This window comes from Numida meleagris, chromosome 17 (assembly GCF_002078875.1).
Source record: "Numida meleagris isolate 19003 breed g44 Domestic line chromosome 17, NumMel1.0, whole genome shotgun sequence".
Lineage (NCBI taxonomy): Eukaryota > Metazoa > Chordata > Aves > Galliformes > Numididae > Numida > Numida meleagris.
The window spans coordinates 10,378,583-10,402,687 of record NC_034425.1 but is presented as its reverse complement, the minus strand read 5'-3'; the positions used below and the strand labels follow the sequence as shown (position 1 = coordinate 10,402,687).

Below are 24,105 nucleotides of genomic sequence, written 5' to 3'. Positions count from 1 at the left end.
TATTCATTGTTAAAGTGCCATCTTGCTGTAATTCTAGTGGGCAAAGAGAATGTTTCACAAACAGGACCAAAAATCATGTGCAGGAGGAATAATTGTCTAGTGTCAAGTCTCTTGAGATGTGACAGCATGTATGTCCTGTTTAGAAGCAAGAATGTAGCAACTTGTATAGAACAATAAACCCTTAAATGACTGCTGGTGAAGTCACTGTAACTGTGAAAGCAGTGGGAAGTGTCTGTCTTTTTCAGTGAATTGTTTCCTTAATTTCTTCTTGCAACTTCTTTTTTCCAGTCTTTGTTTCCCAAATATCGCCTTCTTATCTTACAGCTTCTAGCCAAACTACTGAAAAGCAAAAACCCAGACGATTTGCAAGAGGCCAACAAGCTTATTAAATCCATGGTAAAAGAGGTAAGAAATTCCTGTAGGATTGGACCCCTGTCAGTGGTGTTCTTTGCAAGTTTTAAACAATTTAATCCGAAATTGTTGGAGAGCTTTAGCATCATGTGAATGGCGGATACTTGGTTACTCAGGTTTCAGAAGCATTGTGTTAGTACATTCCATAGATGACTGAATGAGACTGACTGTTAGCGATAACCAATCTCTTATTGTTATCTTAAAACATCTAAGACTACTAACTTGCAGGTAGTCCAGGTGATTAGTGGCATAAAAGGGTGCCTCCTGATGACTTAACAGCGCTGTGTGAAATAAATGCTTTGGTAATTTTGCCCCTAGCTCACAACTGGGAAGTGTTTGTATCACGGAAACAGTCTGCAGTTGGTGCACCTGATGGGACAGGGCAAAAAGGTGCAAGAATTGAATGCTATGTTGAAATTAACTACTTTCTTGTCACTTTAGGTGGCTTTTCACGTGAGAATTTGGTGGAAACACCACTGTACCACTTCTGGTTGATGAGGACTGAGTAATCAGACTGAGTCTTCTCTGGGCCTCATGGAAACACCTTCCTGTTTGCAGAGCTGTGATGCATCCACACAGGGCAGTCATTACAAACCTGGAGTCCAGGAAATGACTCACTGTGATTCTGGCCAAAAAAAAAAAAAAGTACAGCTTCTAGACTGAAAGAGGATGTATGGATTACTGAAATGTTTCCATTCAAGCTTCCCCTGCCTCCGGGGCAGAGTAGGCTCTCCTACTCTTTCAGTTGTTTTGTTCTGATGCGTTTCTTTTGTTTTGTTTGTTTTTGATAGCCCAACCTTAAATAGACATTACCTGATACAATTTACAGATGACACCTACTGTTGTGGCACTGTGGACCTTTACAGGAAAGCTTACTTTTCATCTCTCTTTGCATCCTGAAGGATGAGGCTCGGATTCAAAAAGTGACAAAGCGTATGCATACACTGGAGGAAGTAAATAACAATGTGAAACTGCTGAACGAGATGTTGGTTCACTATAGCAAAGAGGACTCATCAGAGGCTGATAGAGAGCTCATGAAGGTGGGTCTGAGCTGCTCCTTCCCAGAAATACTGCAGTCAGTCCTCTGTTCTTTCTCAGATTTTGAATTTTTCAAAGAATTACAAACAGTGCAGTAAAATGGAGGGTAGTAACAAGAAACAAGAGCACTTGTTGAAAACAACTATGTAATAACCATGTTTTTAAAGTCTTTTGACCATAGGACTCAGTGCTTTGCAAATACAGTGGATAATAGCTCTCTTGCATGTGGTTGAAGTCAGGTACGGCTGTTCTCTAAAGATGCAGCATAGCAGAATCACGAAGCTGCAGTTTCTGATTCTTGTTCCTACCAGAGCACGCTGATTGCTGATAACTGTCCCTCGCAGCACTGTGGATAGGTAGAACACGACAGAAAATTTGGCTTTCCCTATAGCTAGCATTGGGAAGCCCTTTTTTTTTCTCCCACAAGTCTGGGAGAACATCAAGAAGATGAAAATTAAAACAGCTAGCATGTCCAGCACAGGGAGGCTGTTTTCTCTGTTCTGGGCTTTCCAGAGAGTGCTTGGGAAGTTGTTCTGAGCTGTCTGGTGTTACTGACATTGCCTCCTGGTTGATGAGACCCTTTGTCCTAATTTCTCTTCCCAGGAGCTCTGTGAAAGGTGTGAAACCAAAAGACGGACATTATTCAAACTAGCCAGTGAGACAGAGGATAATGACAGCAGCTTGGGTAAAATAAGCTACACTTCTCCTTTTTAACTGCTATTGTGACCTGTGACTGTTCAAGGGTTGAGCAAGGGAATGACTGCTGTAAAGATGCCTCTTCACTGTGAATGAGCTTTGCTTTGAGCAAGCAGATAAAAGACAAGGGCTTGACGGTATTCGTGGGAGGCTGGGGAAGATGATATGGGACAGCTACTGTTTTGGAAGGGGAAGAGAGTTATGTGGAGAACAAAACCTTGGAGTCATTTTCACTGTTATTGTGTATGTAATGTGTATGAACCTAGAAAGGTCAGGGTCTTACTTAGAGAAGCATGGCACTGACCAGACAGTAATGGAATTTGCAGCCAAATAATTGTTTTTTCTTGCTAATTATTTAGCTGATAACAGTATTCTCAGCGTTAGTGGGAGCAAAGTGACTAAAGTCTCTTGAAGGTTGTGTTATCTGTCTTTCATGTAGGAGATATTCTGCAGGCCAGTGACAACTTATCCCGTGTGATAAATTCCTATAAAAAAACAATAGAGGGGCAAGTGATCAATGGTGAAGTGGATCTCCGAGTGATGTCAGGAATGGAAGGTGAGTTCCTGGGGAGCCAAGTGTTCAATTTCAAATCCTAAAATTTTAACTATTTTAGGCAGGATTTCCTATTAATTCTGGTAAAGTAGGCTTGATGGTTCCTCTGGCCAGTGGTTTCTGAACAAGTGAGGAGACAAGACAGCTCAAAAGCGGTGGATAAACAGTTCTGGAGGTGAACAACAGTGCTGCATTCTCTATTGCTTATAATTGAAGCCTTTGATAACATCAGTAGCAAGCTTTCATCTGAACAGTTTGTGTGTCTGGAAGTTCTCATACATTTTTGTCTCCTTATTTATCTTGTCTCTTAATGTGGCAATATAAAAAGAGCACAACTTTAGATAAAGGACAAGAACAGAAGAATGAGAGCCAGGCCAGGAGTCCTGTCCTGGCTTTGCCAGCAGTACCTTTTGTGAATTTAGGCCTGTTGCCCACTTTACATGTCACTTTCACCTTTGAAATCCCTGGATGCATTGTTGCTGGCTGGGAGTCACTTTCAGCATTTCCATGTGAAGAGCAGTAGAGGAAATGCATACTGCTGTCTGAAAGCATCTTCCTGGGACAAGACTGCTCCAAAATATGGAGGGAATTGTAGATCCAGACAATATGTATTACCCTTGACTCTGTCTTTCTGGTAGTCTCGATTTATTGTAATTCTGTAGGATCTCCTGAAGTCTTCTCTGAGCTCAAAAGATTTTGAGAAGATTATGAATGATGCTACAAGAAGTGCTGGGGAAAGAGCAGTGACTGGAGCAGGCAGGTGTTGCTTTTCAGATGGAAATTTCCTAAGCATCTGGGTTGATTTAAGTAAATGGTTAGATGGACACCACGTGGGCTTTCTCCTTTGTAAGAGTCATAAACCATGATTAAGTGTGGATTCATGCTACCTAAACCATCTCTCTGATAATTTCTTCTGTACAGTGTTCTTGCTCTGAGCCTTTTGCCTTCTCTCCTGATTGTGCTTATCTCCTGTTTGCTACAGGGAGTAACTCCACAAGTAACCTCAACACCCTCGTTGACCTTGCTGGACTGGACGTCACCAGCACTCAGCCACCTCCAGTGCCACCCACCACCCTGGCACCAGCCCCCACAGCAGCCCCAGTCCCAGCAGAAATCCCCATTCTCCCACCTCCTCCACAGACACTTTCACAATTGCGGAGCAGTTCCTTGAGCCAAGTGGAAGCCCCACCCACTCAGCAGAGCAGCACAGCTAATTCTCTTTCCTTGCTGGATGAGGAGCTTCTGTGTTTAGGTAAGACACTGAGGAGCCTAGAAAAGGGCTTCTCAATCCCTGCCTGTTGAAGTCCACTTCCATTCCTCCAGCATGAGTGTGAGGGTTGGCTAAAAAGAGTGTGAAATGCCTTATATTTTGATCACACCAGATTTCTCTTGCTCTTGATTCGTCCAGTAGGTTACTTAGTGAGCCCTAGGTCTCAATTCTGGTGGAGTTTGAGGAAGGATTGAGAGAAGTTGGTGATTCAGATGGTGCAGGTGGGAACAGCAATTTGTGCCATTCCCAAAACATTTATATTGGGATATATTTCCTTGCCGTGATTCTGGTCAGTCTTGCATGTCTTTGGGTCTGTTATTTCTCAAGAAGTCCAGAGGATTTCTGAGACACTCACGTCATCCTGAGAATGAGAACTGGTCTGTGAGTTAGTATTTAATACTGATGTTCCCAGCATAGGCTTCAAATGAAAATAACCATTGAGTGTAATTGCAGTCTGATCTCTATGGATGCTTGGACATGCAGACTGCAGTTTGGTAGTGATTTCACTGCTGACTTTGTGGCTCTACTAAAGGGAAAGATGCCTTGTGGTTGTTTGAAGGAGCCTGCAGAGTGCCTGCCTGTGAAGCCCAGATACGAATAGCAGGAGATGCTGTAAATCAGGATGTATTAGAAGAGCTATGTGTGGCAGATTGGCTACTGGTGCTGTTGGTCTCTTCATCAGTGTAGACTTGCAATCCTTTTTGGTCTTTCATAGGTTTTTGGGCTGTGGCAGAGCTGAGTCAAGTAGTTTGGCACTGAAACAGCTGCCATGGTATGCAGCCTAACATATTTTCTACTCATTACCTACTTGTTTTTTTTCCTTTCAGGCTTGAATGACCCAGCCCCTGCAGCAGGGAAGGAGACATCAGAAAACAACCAGTGGAGCATGTTCGAGGTAGAAAGGAGAGGATTTCTCAGGGGAAGGAAGGGAGGGCTTGCCGTTGTGGGGGGTCTCGTGACACATTTTGTCACCTTAGAGAAACATCACATGCAAGCAGAGGGATTGCTGTTACTGAGGGGAAGTCTGGCGTAACCCCAAGGTCTGGGATAGCTGTGTCTGAACAGAGTAGATATTCCAGAGCATGGATTTCTCAGTCTCCAGTCTGTCCCCCGTGATGTTAGCACTTCCTTTGCTTAAATTACAGATGAGATGTAGTCCTGACATAGGCCACAGACTTTGCTGCTTGCCACCCACCACCTGTTTTTGCGGTAAATCTCTCTCCCTCTGTAACAGTGCCACCTCTGCAATAGGGGGTAGCAGTGAGTTAGAGCAAGCACTTGTTCTCTCTTGCAGAATGAGCAGCTGGACCTGGATTTCTTTAATCCAAAGACGGTGACTGTTGCTTGCAACCCTGCAGGGAACCCTCTTCTCCATCACACATCACAGACCACATGTGGAACATCGGTGACACTGCCCTCTGCTTTCCCAGCCTCTCAGACTGCTCCCAGCGTGCCTGCACGAAACTCCATGCCATTTGTGTTCTCTGCTGGGCTGGCTGCCCCTGTGAGGCCTTCCAAGACTATTCCAGCTGCTCCTGGGTACTTAAGCTCATCTGTGGAGAGCAGTGTGTCACGTAAGATGGATGCATTGGGACAACTCCTTGAAGAAGCCAAAGGGTAATTGAAAATTCTGGGCTTCCCTTTGTCTCAGCATTTAGAAAACCAAGCACGCTGTACTGTCAGGTTCAGCAACAGACATTCAACTTTAGTTTGGTAGAAATGTGTGACTGGGATGTTTATAAACTAGTATGACGGTCTTCTCTTCAACAGAGAAAGGCAGATACTACAAGGTAGAGCACAACAGCTGTGCTATTGCCAGATTTTAAGTGTGCAGTGTAAAGTTAAACTGGCTGCTATGGTACAAAAGCCTTTGGTCATCTTAGCCTAGTCCTCCTTTGCCAAGGTGGGATTCCTGCTTTCGTACTGAATTTGAGAGAATTATGCATAATCCTGCCAATGCCATTTTGCTTGTAGCTCTGCTTCTTATGTTAGACCTTACTGGCTTCAGGCTGCTACTTTGTCCTTGTGATTTGTTTTTATCTCTGGGTTTGTGCTAAAATGCCTGCTTCACTTTCAGCTTAATTTTTCCATGATTTTTCTGTCTTCCAGGACTGCCACCCAAGGCATGGCAACACCGTCAGTGTTACCTGGGGTTACTTTGCCAGCCCCTGTCACATCTTCTCCATTAATGGCACCTGCAGGGCTGCCAGTCACTGCCCCAGGAATACCCCCAATTCCTTTCCCAAACAGCTGCACTGCTGTCTCAGGGAGCTCTCTCTTCTATCCAGAATCATTCCAGCAGCAAGGCAGTCCTATGAAAGCACCTGAAATTTCTTTGGCCAACGTCCACGTTCCCTTGGAATCCATTAAACCTAGTAAGTACCTTCAGATTTTTCACCGTTCTCAGAACATTTTTTAAAAGCAAAGTTTCCTGACTAAGCTTATAAAGTGGAGAACAGGGGTGAGACACCCCAGCCAAATGTCAGATGGCCAGTGCTGCTGTGGAGATTGTTTTCTGCAGCATAAACTGTGTTCCTCTCCCCTTCTCACTCTATGGCAGGCAGTGCCCTCCCAGTGACAGCCTATGACAAGAATGGCTTCCGCATCCTCTTGCACTTTGCCAAGGAGTGCCCGCCAGGAAGGTCGGACGTGCTGGTTGTGGTTGTCTCAATGCTGAACACAGCACCCCTTCCTGTGAAGAACATCGTGCTGCAGGCTGCTGTACCAAAGGTAGGGGCGCACAGTTCAGACCCACTGCAGTGTGAATCTGCACATTCAGGAAGGTCTGGGTATGAACTCGGGGCCTTAGATTGCAACACTCTGGTTCTACCTTTCTCTAGTCTGTGCTCTCCCTATATCCAAAATATAAAAGTTGTTGTTAGAAGCAGAAAGCACTAAACAGGACACGTCAAGAACTGCAAGTAGTACATGTTTTGTTTTCCTTTCTGTCTAAAATCAGTCCAGCTGTGTTTGGTCATGTAAATGGCTCAGATAGCACACTGACAGGACCGTTATGTTGATTAACCCATCCTTAAGGTGTTTGGGAATCGGAAGTTCATGAAGACATCTTAAATTGAAAAATGTGTTTATTTCTAGTCGTTATTGCAGCTATGTAATTTTGGATGGACGATTTGTGTTTTGAGAAGTGTGGCCCAAATGGCCATAATCTGCCCACTGTTATAAAGTTGCTTGCGTTAAAACCTCTGCTATAAGAGCACTCAGGTACGAAGGGGTGCAGTTGGTGTTACGACCCCAGTGGTTTTACTCTGGGCTGACTTGTTGGTCTGCCTGCCCTATTTGTGTTGTGCAAATGGGCTGGCTCTTGCCTTCTCGTTCTCACACTCTGATTCTCTTCACCTTGGATGTCTGCTGTTGTCTCCACAGCCTCTGCATACATCTTCCATTGTCCCTGAAGGTAGGAAATACTCCATTCTTTTTGTTTGTTTGCAGTCCATGAAAGTGAAGTTGCAGCCACCCTCTGGCACAGAGCTGTCTCCATTCAATCCTATCCAGCCGCCTGCTGCCATCACCCAAATCATGCTTTTGGCAAATCCTACAAAGGTGAGAAGGGTAGACTGTAACAGAGTGGGATTTATCTTTCATTTTTCAGACTAATATGATGTAAGATTAATTCTTCAGGGAGTTTGGACCAAAACTATGAGCAAACACAGCCCTTAATTCCTAGGTTGCCCTCCAAAAGCGATTACTGAAGCAGCAGATAAGTGGTGTTTCAATTCAGGGCTTGAGAGGGCCTATACATAGTCTCTTCCCCTACTGACTTTTTCAGCAAGGAAAAGCATGAGAAAACACTGTACATTTTTTCCCATCAACGGAGCAACAGTCTTATAGGGCTTAGTTAAAAGGAGAACAGCCCTGCTGTAGTGATGCTTAGTGTGATGTGAAATTAACCGATTCTCTGCAAAGAGTTGTGCTGTGTTGAGAGTAATATACACCCTGCCAGACTTGAACAGACACAGTGATATCAGGTCCATCCCTTTCCTTCGGCATGTTACGAGATGTGCCTGTGGCCAGTGAAACAATATGGTTAATACTTTCCTTTCTGCTCATCATGCTGGGAGTGTGTGTGAATAGCTGTGGAAACCCTTACTGCAGTTAGTCATTTAAGTAGCCTGATGCATGAAGCTCAAAGCTGTGTGCTAAAGTGGTTGAGAATTACAGCAAAAGTGGCCTTAAGGTATCAGCTGAAATTTATGATATCTAAAAGGGGTAAATGTTTGCAGATTGTTGACACTTTAACTTTTTGAAGCACATGGAGATCCCCTGTTGAAAGATGGGTTCCAGCTGCTGCTTAGTGGAAATTTTGCAGAACAGAAACTGCTTTGTCTTCCTGCACATGATGCATAATTCAGTTTTGAAGATGTTGATCTATTCCAGCATCATTCTTCAGGCTCTTTGGAGAGCAGCTGAGCAATGGGTGCTGGCTACATGTATAGCAAACTTAGTGCAGATCATTCATGCTTTTCTCCTGCTGTTTCATGCTAAGCAATAAAGCTTTTACATTTTTAAATCTGTAAGGTAAATAACTCACGTTATCTTGACCCTCTTCCCTCTGCAGCATGCAAAAGTGTTGTGATTTCTGTAGAGCTGTGATGGTGAAATTTTTTGTTCCAGAACAAATGGGGCTATTCTCATGTGTTGCTCTTGGGTTTTGTCTTTCCTGCAGGAGAAAATGAGGCTGAGGTACAGACTGACCTTCATGCTGGGAGACCAGCTTGCCACAGAGGTTGGTGAAGTGGATCAGTTTCCCCCGGTAGAGCTGTGGGGGAATCTATGACCTTGGGCCTCTGCCAGAGACTCTGTGATAGGACCAGGAAAGGATCCCACAGGACTGAAATGAATGTGACATGGGGAGGGACGCACATGCTAACCACTGGTGATGTTCAGCTCTGTTTACATGTCCTGACCACTCTGCTTGTAGCTTTAGTCCAGAATGTTTTATCCCATGTTGAAGGGGCCCTGGGACATCTATGCCAAGTATGAACTGAATGGCAGCTGGTAACATGTGCTGGCTGCTTTTCTATTGGCCTGCGGGTGAATCTGGTTCTATTTTCCACTCCATTAAACTTGAAGTTATTGTATTTTGAGGGGAGACCTGGAAGCAGAAGGAGATTTAAGTTACCGTGTTCCTGTACTTCTGTCCAGAAATACCTGCAGGCTGGTAATGACACTAACCCAAGCTTCCTCAGTGCTGCTCTTACACGTGTCCCTCCTTGGACTTTTACCTCCTCAGTGCCAGACTGGACCTGCTAAGCATGTTAAGCAATAATGCTGGCTCCATGAGGGAATGCTTTTTTTTTTTTTTTTTTTTTTTTTTTACACACTGAAATGGCACTTACTTACCTCCCTTAGCTGCCTCCCTCTGCTTCATTCCCAGTGGTCAGTGTAAGCAGACCCTAGCTCTGTATTGAGTGACACTGCGGTATCTTTAGTTAATATATTTATTTTATACTGTTAGCTGCCTCCCTGTTGTATCCATTTGGGGCAGCTGGGTCTGTTCTGAATGCAAATGGCTAAACTGGTTACTTTTCTGCCTTCATCACATTCTGTAGTGTGGGGAAAAAAGAAGTGGGGTGAGGAGGTAAAACTAACCAGTGGAGCGGGAAAGTTGTTTTAATTGTTGGTGGAGGACAGCACCTACCAGGCGAAGTGTCTTTACAGCTGCTAATGCAGGGCCAGGGGCAGTGTGCCTCTCAGGTCCCCTCCTGCAGGCAGTGTTATTATGTAGTTCAGTACTGAGATGAGTACAGCGAAATACAAGGTGTGAATAGTAGAGCTATAGGATGGCTGAACAGAAACAAGCAGGGAAAGGAAAGAAGGCTCTGCAGGGCTGTGGCGAGGCATGTGCCCTGTTTTAATAGTTCTCTGTATTAAGTGGCTAAGTGCAATCGTCTCCAGAAGAGGGAGAGTAGTTTTACTGGACATCAGTATTCTGTGCTAGCCAGGGGCCGAGGAATTGACCCCTCTGGGCAGTCACACAGAAACTAGGTTTAAATGACAGGAAGTTGATTACAGAAGTCCCTTCCTTCTCTCAATGTACAATCTCAAGCAGTGCCTCAGATACCTTTGAGACACTGTTTTAATGTTTGGTTTTTTTAACATTTTTTGACAAAAGCACAAGTAGGATGGATCCTTGGACAATGTACTGCTGGAATTAATACAGGCTGTAAAAAAAAACATTACTGAAATACAACTTGGAGTTAGTTATGTCATCTTTACTGTGATGAGGAATTAAAAATTACTAGAGGTGGAAAAACGCCGTGGAGTTGAAGTCCTGACGCTCGAATTAGAGGCATCAGGCACTTGTGGAAACCCTGAGGGGGAGAAATCAAAGCTCTGGCCAAGGACCTTGCTCTACACTCCTGGTCTGAAGCTCATGAGGACCGCAGCCTTGTCAGATCCCTGCCGTAGAAAGCAAAAAGGGGTTGCATCTTTTAGATTCCTACAGAAAGCAGCAATTTTAAACTGATGGACTAGGGCAGAGAACAAGGAAAGAATTCTTTCTGCCTCAGAAATGTTCTTGCCGCTTTAGGCACGGTAGGAATACTGATAGTATTTAGGTCTCTTAAGTCTGCCCAGGTGCTGTAAGCATACCCTGAGGAAGCAGATTGCACTGCTTTAGATGCCTGCAAGTGAAGCTCACTGTGACTTTGAGAAGTCAGAAGAGCACAAGCGCTTTCTGCAGAATGGCGTTGTTCTCACTGTTACTGGCCTTGCGCTGCCTGTGCTGTACAGCCAAAGGGAAAGATGCCATAGTCTTGCTGTGTGGAAATGCATTGCTATTAGCTTTGGAAATTAAGCTATGAATGAGTGTTCCTTGTCTGTAGGTTGAGGTTCCTGTTTCATACCAAACAGCCCTTACTGTAAATACATCTCAAATGCATTTGCTTTGCTGCATGTTAAATAAATTGGTTTCCCTGCTTCGCGCTTGGGATAGCCCTTACTGCTGGTTGATTGTGGAGTATTATGCTGGTTCTGGAAACACTGAGGCTCAATCCATCTTCTGAAGCTCATCCAAACTAGAAAACAGCAACTTCTCCCTTTTTGGTTAAAATGCCAGTGCGTTAAAAGATGGGTTTAATTTTGGTTCCAGGTAATTAGTGGCATAGCAACTGAAAACACAGAGGTAAGGAGGCTTACAGTAGAAGGGGAGGATGGCCAGACCAACTTGGCTCAGGCAACCTTAAAAAGTTCATGTACAATTTTTGAAATTCTTTTTTTTGAAAGACAAGACCAAATCACCAAACAATATGCAAAACAGGACTTTTATTCTTAGAAAAACAGTCAGGTTTATGTACAATAAACCACGGAGAGTAAAATCACACATTACTCTCTTCAAGATCCTTGCAATGTGCCTTCTTTCACAATGACTCGTGCAAGATTTCGCGCAAGAGCAAGTCTCAGCATTTCCACTTTCATGGTCTCAACATCGTCATCCTGAAAGCAGAGGTGGGATTAGATCAGTGGCTGCAATAATGAGCTGGTGACAAGTTCTTGTTCTGGGGTTTGGAAGATAAATAGGCAGGTGCTTATGAATGAGAATATGTTTAGCTGTCATTGGGATCTCCACACAATGGATAAAAGCTGCATTTCTTAATTTGTAAATTGACCAAAGACAGAATTTGCCAGAAAGAGAAAAGGTTGGGTGAGTTTTACACTTAATAGCCTGAGCTGTTAGATGGCAGCATCTCAGCTTTTCCTTGTCCATGTAATTCCTAATTATTTATCTTGGAAGAACATTACTGTCCAATCCAAATCAACGTAACACTTAGGAATGGAAGTACTGCACTATTTTTGTGTTTGCTTAAATATCTTCTGCTGATGCCTCAGTTTGCTGGCCTTTAACAAAGTACTAGCCTCAGGAACTCAAGCTCTCCCTCGTTTCTGTCCACATCTATGAACACAAGTTTGGCGCTTGCCTTGACTGTCCCACAACCCTGCTGATTCATTATCTAGTTGTCCTCAGAAGAGGAGGTACCTGGAACTTCTGCTTATCCAACCTCCCTGCTGTCAGATCTTCCAGGCATCGCATCAATTCGTAAGTCTGCTCTGCTGAAAATATGACCTGTGGAAATGAAAGTATTTACTGAAAACAATCATGCTGAAGGACATCATACAGTCAGAATATAACTCAATTGAGATGAAGGAGAATGCATTCATAACTCCCACAGATTGATGCTGACCCTTTCATTCACAGGACAATTCAGGGTGGAAGGGATCAGTATTCAAGCCTGTAATGGAAATGCTAAGTCAGGCCTGAAGCAGTGATGGAGCACACAGTTGGAAGGCAGGGCCAGCCCAGGGGAGTTCAGGTGCATGCAATGAACCTAAGTGATCAGAGGGGTGGAGCCAGGATCCACCCTTGCCCAGACCTCATTTAAGGGCTGGCAGTGGAGGCAAGGCTATCTTGCTGGAGATCCCTGCATTCCTGAGGCATTCCCAAGGTGGGCAGTTTCTTTCCTTCATTTCTGTATTCACAGCTGCTGTATTTGGGTTTGTCCTCATTTCTTGTAGCCTGGGACCTTGCTTCTCTGCTATCATTGCTGTGCTTTCCTTTACATTACAGGGCCCATCCTGTTAATATCTTTATTGATTGTCTAGATGAGGGAATTGAGTGCACTTTCAGAAAGTCTGCAGCTGACACTAAGCCAGGAGGAAGCACCAATCTGCCTGAGGGTAGGAAGGTCCTACAGCAGGACCTGGACAGGCTGGATCTCTGGGTTGAGGCCAGTGGGATGAAGGTTCAACAAGACCACGTGCTGAGTCCTGCACTTTGGCCTCAACACCAGGCAATGATAACAGGCTCGTGGCAGAGTTGATGGAAGGTGGTGCAGAGGAAAAGGACCTGGGAGTATTGGTCAATGCTCAGCTGAACGTGAGAAGCAGCAGAGAACAGGCATGGTTCCGTTTGGAAGAGGCTCAGTGGAGACCTTATCGCTCTCTACAACTACTTGAAAGGGGGTTGTGGCAAGGTGGGGATCAGCCTCTACCCCCACCTAACAGTGACAAGACAAGAGGGAATGGCCTCAAGATGCACCAGAGGTGGTTCAGGCTGCATATTAGTAAAAACTTTTCCAGCAGAGTGGTCAAGCACTGGAATGGTCTGACAGGGAAGGTGGCAGAATCACCATCCCTGGAGGCATTCAACATCTGTGGTACTAAGAAACATAGTTTAGTGGGCAACATTGGTGGTAGCTGGACAGCTAGATTTGATTACCTTAGAGTCATTAAGGTTGGAAAATACCTCTAAATGACTCTAGAAGGTCTGTAACCTCTTATGCAAAGCAGGATGAGCAAAGAGGTCAGAGTGCATGCCTCTGTGCTTTATCATGCCATGGGTCTCTAGTAAATGAACTTGCATTTTCTTGATGAATCTTAAAGCAAAAACATGGCTGAGCAGAAGAAAGCACACTAAAATAAAGTGCAAGAAGGAACTGGACGCCTTGTGTACTTAAACCATGAGCATACCTTTATCCTACTGCTGCTTTCTAAAAGTAGTGATTATCCTAGTCTAAGTTATTTGTTGTCTCCCTGCCTTCAGTAAGACACTGGGAGTACTATGCTATTCTTGAACAGCTATGAACAGTCGTAGCCCGGGGACATTAAGCGTGGGCAGTCACTGCTTTGAGATAACTTCTCAGGAAGAAAAGAAAGGATGTGGGGTGTCTTTATCATGTATGACCAGCATCCTCACCTCTTTCTGCTCCAGTAGGGGAAGGGCATCTGTAAGCAGGGTCATCCAGAAGGAGGAAGGTGCAATATGAGCAGTCATCAGCATCAGAAGCAGCCTCGCAGCTTCAGAGAACCGCTTCTCCCCATACAGACGGTGGAATTCACGGTACTTCCCTACACATGGGTGTTGGAAGGGTAAAAGGTATTAGCATTTGTCAGAACAGCACAAGCTGGGGTTAATGGATGTTAAGAAGTCAGTTTTCTCTTATGAAGCAATAGATATGAGTCTCCAAAGCAGCTGAGTCTGGGGCATGAAGAAAAGTTAAAATAGGGGCTGGCAAGAGTTACTGTTTGAATCAGTCTGTTACCTAACTGATACTGCCTGGTGCTGAGTGCTTGCAGGGTGAGCAACACAAGTGGCTTAGAGACTGGCAGCATCTGTAAGAAACAGAAACAGGAGGGGAGGAGGAATGTTACAGCCCCAAGCTGCCAGAATTGAACAAGCATTTAAACAATGCTCTCAGACATATGGTCTGATTTGCGTGGCACGGGGTGGAGCCAGGAGTTGGACTCAATGATCCTTATGGGCCCTTTCCAATTCAGGATATTCTATGGTTTTTTCCTGATACTTCAGGAGATCAAGAGTGAAAGGCTTTGCAGTTTAAATGGAAATTGAGATCTCTATTAATATAAAGTATTCTGCTTTCGCTAAGAATTAGTTGGATCACTCCCTAGTACATGATGATTGCTGAGAACAAATGTTTTATTCTGCAACTCTGCTTTACATCTGCGCAACAGCAAAAGTGTAGGAAGTAACAATTCCCATTCCAATCCAACTTTATCATTTGAGCTCAAGACAAAGATGTGTAAGAGTTCTTCAATAAAAGCACACCTGATGTTCCTAAAACTTCCAAAGGAAAACAAAGCAGAAATATTTTTTGCTTTTAAGGAATTGTACCTAATGCAGGAAGGGAGGTCACATCCGTATAAGCCACAGTTTCACAATTAAACTACAACACTCTAGGGCTGGTAGAAGGGTGACATTATGCACACTGTTTGGAAGATCACCCATCTGGTAAGTCAGCTCACTTCTAGGCTTTATTTAAACCTTATCCTAAACTAAGGAAACACACAGTTCTAATTTTGCAAGCGTGAACCAAATAGGAATGTATCAAATTCAGCATCACCCTTAGTATAATGCTGTTGTCAGCCAGCAGGGAGTCAAGTCCAATTGCCAGAAGTTAAACTGTCTAGAGCTAGCTGTGTTATAAATAACAGAAGAGCATGAAAACTAGGTCCTTCTCACCAAGAAATGTCAGCCGGTCACTAAGCAGCATGGATGGTCCCAAATTATCGATGAGGTCTAAGTCAGAAAAGCATCCCCTTTCACAATAGTCCTTAAGGAATCTGTGGAGAAAGTAAAATGCAATAAAGGCTTAGAGGGGAGGCTATTTTCCATGTGTCTTTTGTACCTACTAATCCCTTCATAGGAAACTTTAGCATACAATTGAATTTCATCTTAATCAACTATGACTGAGGGCTTCAGAAGACATCAAAACATTTCCTGGGCATGGCCAGTGAATCAGTGCAGCATGCATTTAACTGACATTGTTTTTCTTCTAGATATTGTAGTAGATGAGATCTATTCCTTAAAAAGAATAAGTAACATAAAAATAATCAAATTTGTTATCAAATAACATAAAAGTTCTGTTTTTCTGCTGTAAAAAAAAAGCAGCAAAAACAATAAAAGAAATGAAAAGCATTTAGAATCTTGTCACAGCCTTCATTATGTTCATTATGCTGCTTTCTTCAGCATCTGCTTCCTGCAGTGCCTTTCTTTCAGCTTCTGTTGAAAGAAATATAACTGTCCCCACTCCCTCTAAGAACAAATTGAGTGGGGAAGCCAGCAATCTCTTACCTCTCCCTTTTAACAATGCTGAAGATGTAGTATTACCTAGCCATTTGTCCAGAACATAATTACAAAACTATAACTATGCAAAGAGATTGGTACCTAGTTTCAGGTAAGAAAAAAAAAAGTCCATGACATGAGTTGCTAGAGATTCAAAAAGCACAAGAAGAGTTGTGATTAAAGCCCCAATCCTTTGCCTAGGTCTAAGTTAAGTGTTAGCAGCGTTTTCAATTCTATTACTGGACTGTTTGGTAAAGCAAATTCTGTTTAATTTCTAGATTTGCTACACCATTATGCTCCAGGAAAAAGAGCTAGGCTATTGCAGATGACAAGAACCCAAGGATGTCATTTTCTAGCCCAGAAGCAGATGCTTGGATTCAGGGAAAGATAATTCCACTCTGCCTGCAGTGAGACCTTTCCAGGATGGCTGCCTTCCTACCCAGCCCACTACAGCAAGAGCCACCTGAGACCTTCTGGCTTAGACTCACCGATCTGATATTAGCGTAGCAAAAGCCGCATCCTTAGCTCTGATGCTCCAAGACAGGGCAGAGCCCAAGCGATTATTCCGCAGAGCTTTCATGGCCATGATTTTACAGATGCTTCGAACTTAAGAGAAAATAGAAAATCAATTTCAGTAGTTTCACTTGTATCACTATAGAACAGTGATATTTAAGAATCAGTCACCTTGTTCATGCATCTGTCTCTGCTCACAGATCCTCAGCACTTTGAGGGCCTTCTGTTCTGTGTTAAGGGGTATCCGCTCAATATGAAGCTCCAAATAGACCCTGCCATATTCTGGACAGTGGTCAAAGTAATCTACCCCCAGCTGCCACAGACTGAGAGAGTGGGGGAAAAAGAAGTCAAGCATTTCAATCTTTCAAATAAGCATAACAGAAAAGAAACAGGTGGAATTTGTGTCTGCATTAATAATACTTGATTCAAATTAACACATTTGGACTTTAGATGTCTTTTACTTTCTACCAACTATCAGCTACTTATTACACAACTTGGGAATACCTGCATCTCAAAAACACACAGTACCAGAAATGTCAGAGGCACAGTAGCCATTCTATCCTGGTTAATACACCTGACAGGTTCTAATTGATTGCTGAAATTCTAATAGCAGCTTAAGTTTTGCCTTTTCATTTTATGATTATGCAGGTTTTTTTTTTTTGGCTGTCCTGATGTGAAGTCTAGCCTCTGGGAAAAAAAAAAAGAAGATTGCTACCTGTGATGGGAGAAGAGTCCCGAGGCATACTCTAGTAAAAGGAATTCACGCATGTTTGAACCAAAACTGGAGAAGGAATGAAGAGAGAAAAGAAACAGGCATTACTGTTTGTACCTCATCAGAAAAGCCTACTGACTTGATTTCAGAAGCAACTGCAGTATATTAAGAGAATCCATGAGAAAACAAACTTCACATATTAAGCCTAAGCTTGCAGGGCAACTTTCTCCTTGGCAGGGGACCTGCATATTTACAGCATTTAGCAGATGTAACTTAGAAATAGTAATGACTGCTTTAAAAACTGAAACAGCAGGAGAATTCAAATAGCAGAATTGCTCGTACTTAAAGTTACTGAAAACCTATGTATGGAAGCTCTTTTTAGATGAGTTTCCTCGCTGTTCAAAATAATCACAAACATTCAAGCCCTTGATAATATTTCAGCTAAAAATGTATTTTAAAGCAAACAAACCACAAAACCCTAACATTCTGCTGAAGTGCTGTTGAACAGCGTGTCAAATTCATCAGGACAGCAACTGCTTCTTAAGACTATCTGGGCTGATGCAGCATTTTTATTTTCCATCTTCTGTGAATGCCTAAGATGCTCCTTTTTCACCAAAATCAACATGCTGTTCCAGTCATTCTTACTTCTGAGTAACTGAATAATCAGTGCAAATAAATACTTACTAGAGATTGTGAGATTGCAGGAGTTTACAGTGATCCAGAAGGTCAGTCAGATGAGCCACAAACCACCAGTTGCTCAGAGCAACACTGTATTTGAAACAAGCAAAACAAAGAAAACGCTTTGCCTATCACTGCCAAGGAACATGTGAGGTTTTGCACATACATAAGCTATGTTACAGTGCAGTGTCTGGTTGCAATGTCCCAGACCTAATGGAATACTTTTAATTGCTACCCACTTCCTGTGTTCTTGCAAAATTCTTTGAAAGGATGATCAGGTGGCCTGTACCCATATCCTCTACCCCAAATACTACTAGAAGCAATATGACAGAGCTAGAAAATTAAAAACTCAACCTGCACTCCTTGATCACTTGATGAAGCTCAAATTCAAAGGCTGCCATTAAAATTGTGTCTAGAGGCTCAGGGCTGCTTTCTTCACCCAGGAACAGGTCCATACTAGACTGCAGAATAAAATTACAAAACATGATAAAAACCAGTCGTGAGACAGTAGAAGGAAGACTATTTGTTTTGATGTACTAGCCTTATTTAGATTATTTTATGGCAGAGTACATCACAAAGACTGAGCACAGAAGAGAACCAGTGTTTTAGCATTAGGAAACCGGAAAAACAATTTGAAGACCAAAACTGGTAACACTAGACACTAAAGAGACCTGGTCTTCAACAATTATTTTACTGTATCCGTCTCCCAGAGCTCCCAGGGAGCTGCTGAGTCACAGCCTGAACCACTGACTGAGCACCTGTAGGAAAGACCCAGTCAGCCCTGGGAGCACAGGTGGAGGCAATTCACTGTGTGACAGGAAGGGCTGGAGCCTGGCTCCACCTCTTAGGCCCCATTGAAGGGCTGACTGCCACTGAGGAAGGATCTCTTTCTGGAGATCCCTCCTTGGCGGAGCTTTTCCGTGCAAACCCAGAATCTTCTGATACAGGTGAGCGATTTACTTCTCCTCCTTTGCAGCACCTTCCTATCATGCCGGTCCTTCCACCTCTTTTGTAACGCCTTTTCCATCATGTTGATCTTTCCGATCCCTGCACCCAGTCCATTTAAGAATTCTAGGAAGAGTCTTACGGGTATGTAGTTTCTGTAAGACATCAACCCTCCCAAAGCTTTAAGTACCATAATCTTTTTGTGCATGAAACTGGAGAATATGGCAATAATTATATTTCTTGCCTGTGCATAGAACCGCAGTTCCATTGGCTTCACAGTTGGATGTGAGTACAGGAGTCGAGTAACCAGAAAGTGGTACCAAGTAGTCATGAGTTCCTTTTTTTCTAGTATAGCATTCTCATCTCCCAGTAGGATCTAAGACGAAAAAAACCAAAGGAGTAATTCTGCAAATTCAGCAACGTACAAAGCTGCATTTTAACTTTTTAAAGGTACTACTACTATTTTAAAAAGTTTACAATTTAATAAAGAGCTTAGTACAGGAAAACAATCTGTACAAGTTTGCAAAGACTGTGGCAAAACAAAGAATATGGTACAGAAGGCTGGCCTGAAATCTCCTGCTCTAATGAACAGATGATTTAACATATTAAAGTTACTTATGACTACACATGGCTTCTGAAGTACACAACAATCCAATACTTGGTCCAGTTTCTTCTCAGCCTGAACACACCTTGCAGATGGATTCCATGTGGGAATGGGAAGCAAAAGTTCCATCCTGTAGATAACGTTGACATTCTTCATGCCAATGCTGCCATTTCAGCTCTATCTCAGTCAGTGTTTGGGTGTTACCAAGCTGAATGGGGTAAGAGGCATAAAATAAAAAGAAATATCAAGTCACAACAAGTACTTGGTCTGAACTCACACTCATTCATGCTAAAAAGGTAAACAGGAGGCTGCTGTCAATTTTTTCCTTGGTCTCCAGTTGCCTTTGAAGCATCTCAATTTGTGTATCTAAATAAGGGAAAAGGACCCCAAGACAACCAGCAAAAGATGCAGCTGCAATTTTTGTCCACAAGGAAATCATTGAAACAGGGGAAAACTCTGCTGGTAAGATCTTTAAAGACTTCTATGTAAGTTCTCAACAGGAACTGTTTCAGAAAACCCAGCAACATATCTTATTACAAAAACATCATTTCTGTATGTTGGTTTATCACCTAACAGATTTTTGGCTGTACACTTGGGTCTCTTGGGTAATTGAGACAAGTATTTTTACTGTAAAGGATTAAGACAGATGTTTTAGTGGTCAACAGGCTGTGATGTTACAGCAGCCACAGCAGAGATAAAATAGACTGGACTCATTCTGTTATTGCTCTTATCTCCTTTCTTAATGGAACCGCGAGGAAAAAAGTCTGCTTTGTACATACACTGGGCACAGGCATCTTCTTCATCAAGTCATCCAGGATTTTGTACATATTCACTGATGTGGGGTTTGCACTGGCTTCCTTGGAGAGCAAGTGGCGTGCTTCATCCATTCGGCCTTGCAGCACAAAGATATCTACCTGCAGAAACCGCATCTGTGAGCGCCAAGCTGTGCAAGGCTACCACACACCCAGGTGGAATACTGGGGGAATCTTCAAGAAAGTTACATAGAGTTAAAAGATTTCAACTTCAGGCCCTGCTAACTCAAATATACAGCCTCTGTGGATCATGGAATTGAAAGGCTCAAATTAGGAACAAGGGGCAGGATGATCTTGACAATAGCTTCATCTTAAAACTATACAGGTAGACAGTAGCAGCATCTCATGTATCAGTGTCTGAGGTGTAGTCCAGTTCTGAGTAGGACAGAGGAAAGCAAGACACATAGGCATGACTTCTCTTCATCTAGAAATTTTGCAGGTGGCTGTACTCACCACATTCCAGAAGAGCTTGTGTTTTGATGGATTTTCACTGTTCAGAACTTCACGGACCATGTTGTCTACATCACAGATGTGAAGTTGAACCCAGTCAAGGAGACGAAGCAGGAGGGGACCAGCTTTATGCAGAGAAGGTATCGTTAGTTCCCAAACTGTTTGTCCCCAGACTGTTAGTTTACATGCTTCTAACCTTAACAGCCTGATAATCATTAGATGAGATTTACTAATTGGATTTCAGTCTACCATACTCAAACTACAAAGGCACAGAGTTCCCTAAGTAGCTAGGCTGTGGGAGCACTAGGTTCCGCATGAAAAATTTTAGAACAGAAGCACAGACCAGAAGAAAACCTAAACAAGTTACTTGAAGAAAGAAAAGTTCATTATATCATAAATCTTGAAATGCCAAAAGAGCCATAAAGTGTTTTTGTTTAATTTACCATCGTAACACTATAATGTGACAGAAAGTACAGTAACAGCAGCAAGGTGGCAAAGTCTTTAGCTGCAGTAAACAACGGCAAACCTAAAAGCAGCAGCTACAGAAATGAAGGGAAACAGCTGCTTACCTTTAGAAGACTTCAAGTACACAGGGATCTCCAGCAATGTACCCTCACCTCCACTGCCAACCCTTAAATGAGGGCTGGGAAGGGGAGGATCCTGGCTCCACCCCTTCTGGTCACTCAGGTTCAGTGCATGCACCTGAGCTCCCCTGGGCTGGCCCTGCCTTCCCACCAGGTGCTCCATCACTGCTTCAGGCCCTGACTTAGCATTTCTGCTACAACCATCATCTCATTATTAACTAAATATGAGGATGACATCAGGTGGTAGGTAGTTTGCTTTTCTTCAGATTAAGTAATCTATAATTTATGAATCTCTCTTTTGAATTACGTGATTATATTAGCATAATCTGATTTCCTTAGAAAATAATTTTGAAGCACTCATATAAACAAACTCACTTATAAAAATGTCATCCTGTTGTTAAAGGAATTACATCAGAATGTGTAAATGTTGGTTGGCATCAACATATTTAATGGTTAAGAACATGCTTATGCTTTAAAGTCAAATAAATTTGGAACAAGTTTTTGTTATCTCTCTTCATTGCATTTCTGTGGAAAATAAATAAGCCAGTTTAAACTGTACTGTACTACATAAGAGATGGAAAAGTAAAATGCATCTTGACATAATTTAATACAAAAAATGCAATTTACTGAGACAGAAGAGTTTAGTGTTGTTTGTCATTATCTCTACATTATGTATTAAAATACAGCACAATGGATGCTATATACATTTTAAATAATTATGCAAACGAGACACCTTTCAGTCTTAACATCAGAATTGTTCACTGCTCACCTGGAGTTGCTTCAACAAACAGAATCTCACACAGATTCCAGATCAGCTCCATGGCAGAGAGAATAGAAACCTGAAAAAATGCAGAGCTGTGTTTCAGAGTCAGTAATTGTTCCAGTTATTTATTTATAACTGCACAAATGAATTTGCTGTCCATAGTAACCAGTTTTTATTGACAAGAGAAATGTCACACTGATATTTCAGAGTTACAAATTAAAAGATAGAAACAGGCCATAACTTCTCTGCAGATACTCAGTTTAGAAAATATCAACGCTGTCTGTGTATTGAAGTGCAACAGTAATCTCTCCTCAGGGAAATACAAAGCAGTGCAGAAAGTGTTATTTTAAGCCTTTTTGCTCTTCTGAGGGTTGAAGTGACAAAGAGCACAGAAAGAACAGAAGGCTAATTAAGAAACATCACTGCAGTTTATACAACAAAACTGCTGCTACAGTGCTGGTCTTGATGACTACCAACCAGTGTTCATGTGACTATGTGGATGTGACTGCAGGTTACCTGAATGCTGTACTGGCTCTGCAGGGCAGGGTCCCGGGCTGAAACTGAGAGAAAAATAAGCCAAGTCAAAAAGCAGTATATTTACCTTATTTCACAGTACTTTCTGGGCTCATAAATACAATATCTGACCACTCACTGGGCACAGACCCAAATGTGTACACAACTGATAAAGATAAGCTAACCTTTCATAACTCTCTATAATCTGGTAAGTTTACAGGACAAGGGTGTTAAGATCTCTCACTTTTCAGGGGAAGCAAGCTGTTAATTTTGACTCATTCTTCCACAAAACCACAAACCGTGACATGAAAAGACTGCAAGTCTTTCCAAAATCAGTTACAACACACTGCAAAAAAAACCCCCACAAAACTGAGATGATGAACCAGCCTGTAAATCTCAATGATGGAAATGGAATCTTGTTAGTTACTGCAGTTTACATGTGCCATTTTTCAGTAGCTGTAGCAACTTCCAAATGAAATCTTATTTTTATAATCACAAATAGCATCTCCTTTTATTGCAGTACAACAAGCAGACTTACTCGCTGCCTGGTGCATGTCCTCCATACAGGCTCTTATGACTGAGCGGTAGTTTTTACTCACTTGGACAAATCTGCCAAACACAAAAAGGGATCATTTACAGAGAGCTACTTGAGTTACAGTCCCTCTTCTGTGCATCTGTGGATGCTTCCAGCACTAGGGTAAGCCCAGTAGGTGCTGGCCATGCTGCACAAGGCGGTTGTGTTGGCACTGGGTATGCAGGGTCCCAGGCGCTGCTCAGCACTGTTGCTGGGGGGATCAGGGCCTGAAAGGAGGTTGTGGTGAGGTGAGGGTTGGCCTCTTCTCCCCAGATCATAGAGACAGCACCAGGGGTGACGGCCATAAGATGCATCAGGGCTGGTTCAGATTGGGTATTAGGAAAAGTTTCTTTCCAGAAAGAGCAGTGGGGCATTGGCACAGGCTGCCCAGTGAGGTGTGGAGTCGCTCTGGAGATATTCAGAACCGTGGAGATGTGGCACCGAGGGACACGGCCAGTGGGCACGGTGGGACAGGCTGGGGTTGGCCTGGATGGCCTTAATGTCTTCTCCACCCTTAATGATTCCATGGTTACCCCGAACAGCGGTTCGGACACATGTCTGCCAAATCACGGCAGCTCACAGACGATCGGGCCTATACGGGCAATGGCATTTGCCTATAAATCTGCCCCGTGTTCCCGACCCCACTCACTGCACATTCCTCGCCCTCGTAGCTTGCTCCTCCTCGCAGCGCTGCAGCCCGACGAAGATGCCGTGGGACTCGTTGAAGAGCTTCCGCAGCGTCTCCATGTAGATGTCCTGGTCCCTGCGGACCACGAAGACGCAGGAGGGGCCCGGCCCTCCGTCCCCGCTGCCTGCAACGACGCAGCCCGTCAGGGCCGCGCCCGCGCTGCCTCCCGGCGCCCTGGGGCGCTCCCCACCTCTCCGGCCGAACTGCGTCTCGCACAGCAGCATCTCGGCCGGGCCCCACTCGAAGCACAGCTGCCTCCGGGCCGGGTCGGCGCCCGGCACCACCTGCGGGAGGAGTGCAGAAAGCAGGGGAAGAGAATGCAAGGTAAGGGGAGGGATGGCCCGTCCCGTCCCGTCCCGTCCCGTCAGATCGGCCCCGCAGCCCCGGCCCTGACCATCAGCGGTGGCTCCGTGTCGGGCTCCTCCATGGCCGCGCCGCAGTCCCGCCCGAGGCGAGGCCCCGCACGGCTGCCCGCTGTGCTGCCTGCTGCCACCCGCGGAGCTCCGCAGCGTGTCCGCTCAGCCGGCAGGCAGCCACCCAGCTGCCCGCCTCCGTCCTTCCCCCTTCCTCCCCTCGGCATCCCTGGGGCTCCGCGAGTTTGGGGCAGGCACGGCCGTTCGCCCCGGAAACAACGCCGGCACTGAAGGCCCCGGCGGGGCGGGGCGGGAGCGGGAAGAGGGAGGCTGGGCTGGGCTGCTCTAA

General features: G+C 43.9%; 2 protein-coding genes across 6 annotated transcripts in view; one reads left to right on the top strand and one right to left on the bottom strand.

Moving 5' to 3' along the window:
- GGA3 (golgi associated, gamma adaptin ear containing, ARF binding protein 3) overlaps positions 1-13,833 on the top strand; it is a 22,528-nt gene extending 8,695 nt beyond the window's left edge. For 2 of the 3 annotated variants that reach the window (XM_021415286.1, XM_021415285.1), the window contains exons 7-17: positions 325-405; positions 1,314-1,451; positions 2,053-2,134; positions 2,585-2,701; positions 3,681-3,950; positions 4,796-4,863; positions 5,263-5,585; positions 6,078-6,343; positions 6,529-6,698; positions 7,419-7,529; positions 8,653-13,833. In XM_021415286.1, coding sequence (XP_021270961.1) covers positions 325-405; positions 1,314-1,451; positions 2,053-2,134; positions 2,585-2,701; positions 3,681-3,950; positions 4,796-4,863; positions 5,263-5,585; positions 6,078-6,343; positions 6,529-6,698; positions 7,419-7,529; positions 8,653-8,763 — 1,737 coding nt within the window. In that variant the 3' untranslated portion in view covers positions 8,764-13,833. Of the gene's footprint in view, positions 1-324; positions 406-1,313; positions 1,452-2,052; positions 2,135-2,584; positions 2,702-3,680; positions 3,951-4,795; positions 4,864-5,262; positions 5,586-6,077; positions 6,344-6,524; positions 6,699-7,418; positions 7,530-8,652 lie in introns of those variants that run through there. The other variant, XM_021415287.1, reaches the window with a different exon arrangement.
- Positions 11,236-24,105, bottom strand: NUP85 (nucleoporin 85). Of its 3 annotated transcripts, XM_021415290.1 has the most exons (19): positions 23,798-24,105; positions 23,594-23,687; positions 23,365-23,527; positions 22,680-22,750; positions 22,145-22,188; positions 21,635-21,704; positions 20,285-20,406; positions 19,799-19,933; positions 19,105-19,227; positions 18,660-18,791; positions 17,825-17,931; positions 17,477-17,560; positions 16,796-16,861; positions 16,252-16,403; positions 16,056-16,173; positions 14,965-15,065; positions 13,681-13,832; positions 11,965-12,051; positions 11,236-11,423 (listed from the first exon to the last, which is right to left on the bottom strand). In XM_021415290.1, the coding sequence occupies exons 1-19, from the start codon at positions 23,981-23,983 to the stop codon at positions 11,322-11,324; spliced, it is 2,109 nt and encodes a 702-aa protein (XP_021270965.1). In that variant the 5' UTR covers positions 23,984-24,105; the 3' UTR covers positions 11,236-11,321. The 3 variants fall into 3 exon arrangements, 2 of the variants coding, with proteins under 2 accessions (XP_021270965.1, XP_021270964.1); XM_021415289.1 differs by having other exon boundaries at positions 23,365-23,687; XR_002443918.1 differs by lacking the exons at positions 11,236-11,423; positions 11,965-12,051 and adding an exon at positions 14,027-14,096 and having other exon boundaries at positions 13,692-13,832; positions 23,365-23,687.

Coding starts and splice junctions, on each gene's coding strand:
- NUP85 (XM_021415289.1), bottom strand. CDS start 23,983: ATGCCGAGGGGAGGAAGGGGGAAGGACGGAGGCGGGCAGCTGGGTGGC. Junction 22,189..22,679: donor GGACATGCACCAGGCAGCGA/GTAAGTCTGCTT, acceptor TTTTTCTCTCAG/TTTCAGCCCGGGACCCTGCC. Junction 16,174..16,251: donor GAGACAGATGCATGAACAAG/GTGACTGATTCT, acceptor TTTTCTCTTAAG/TTCGAAGCATCTGTAAAATC.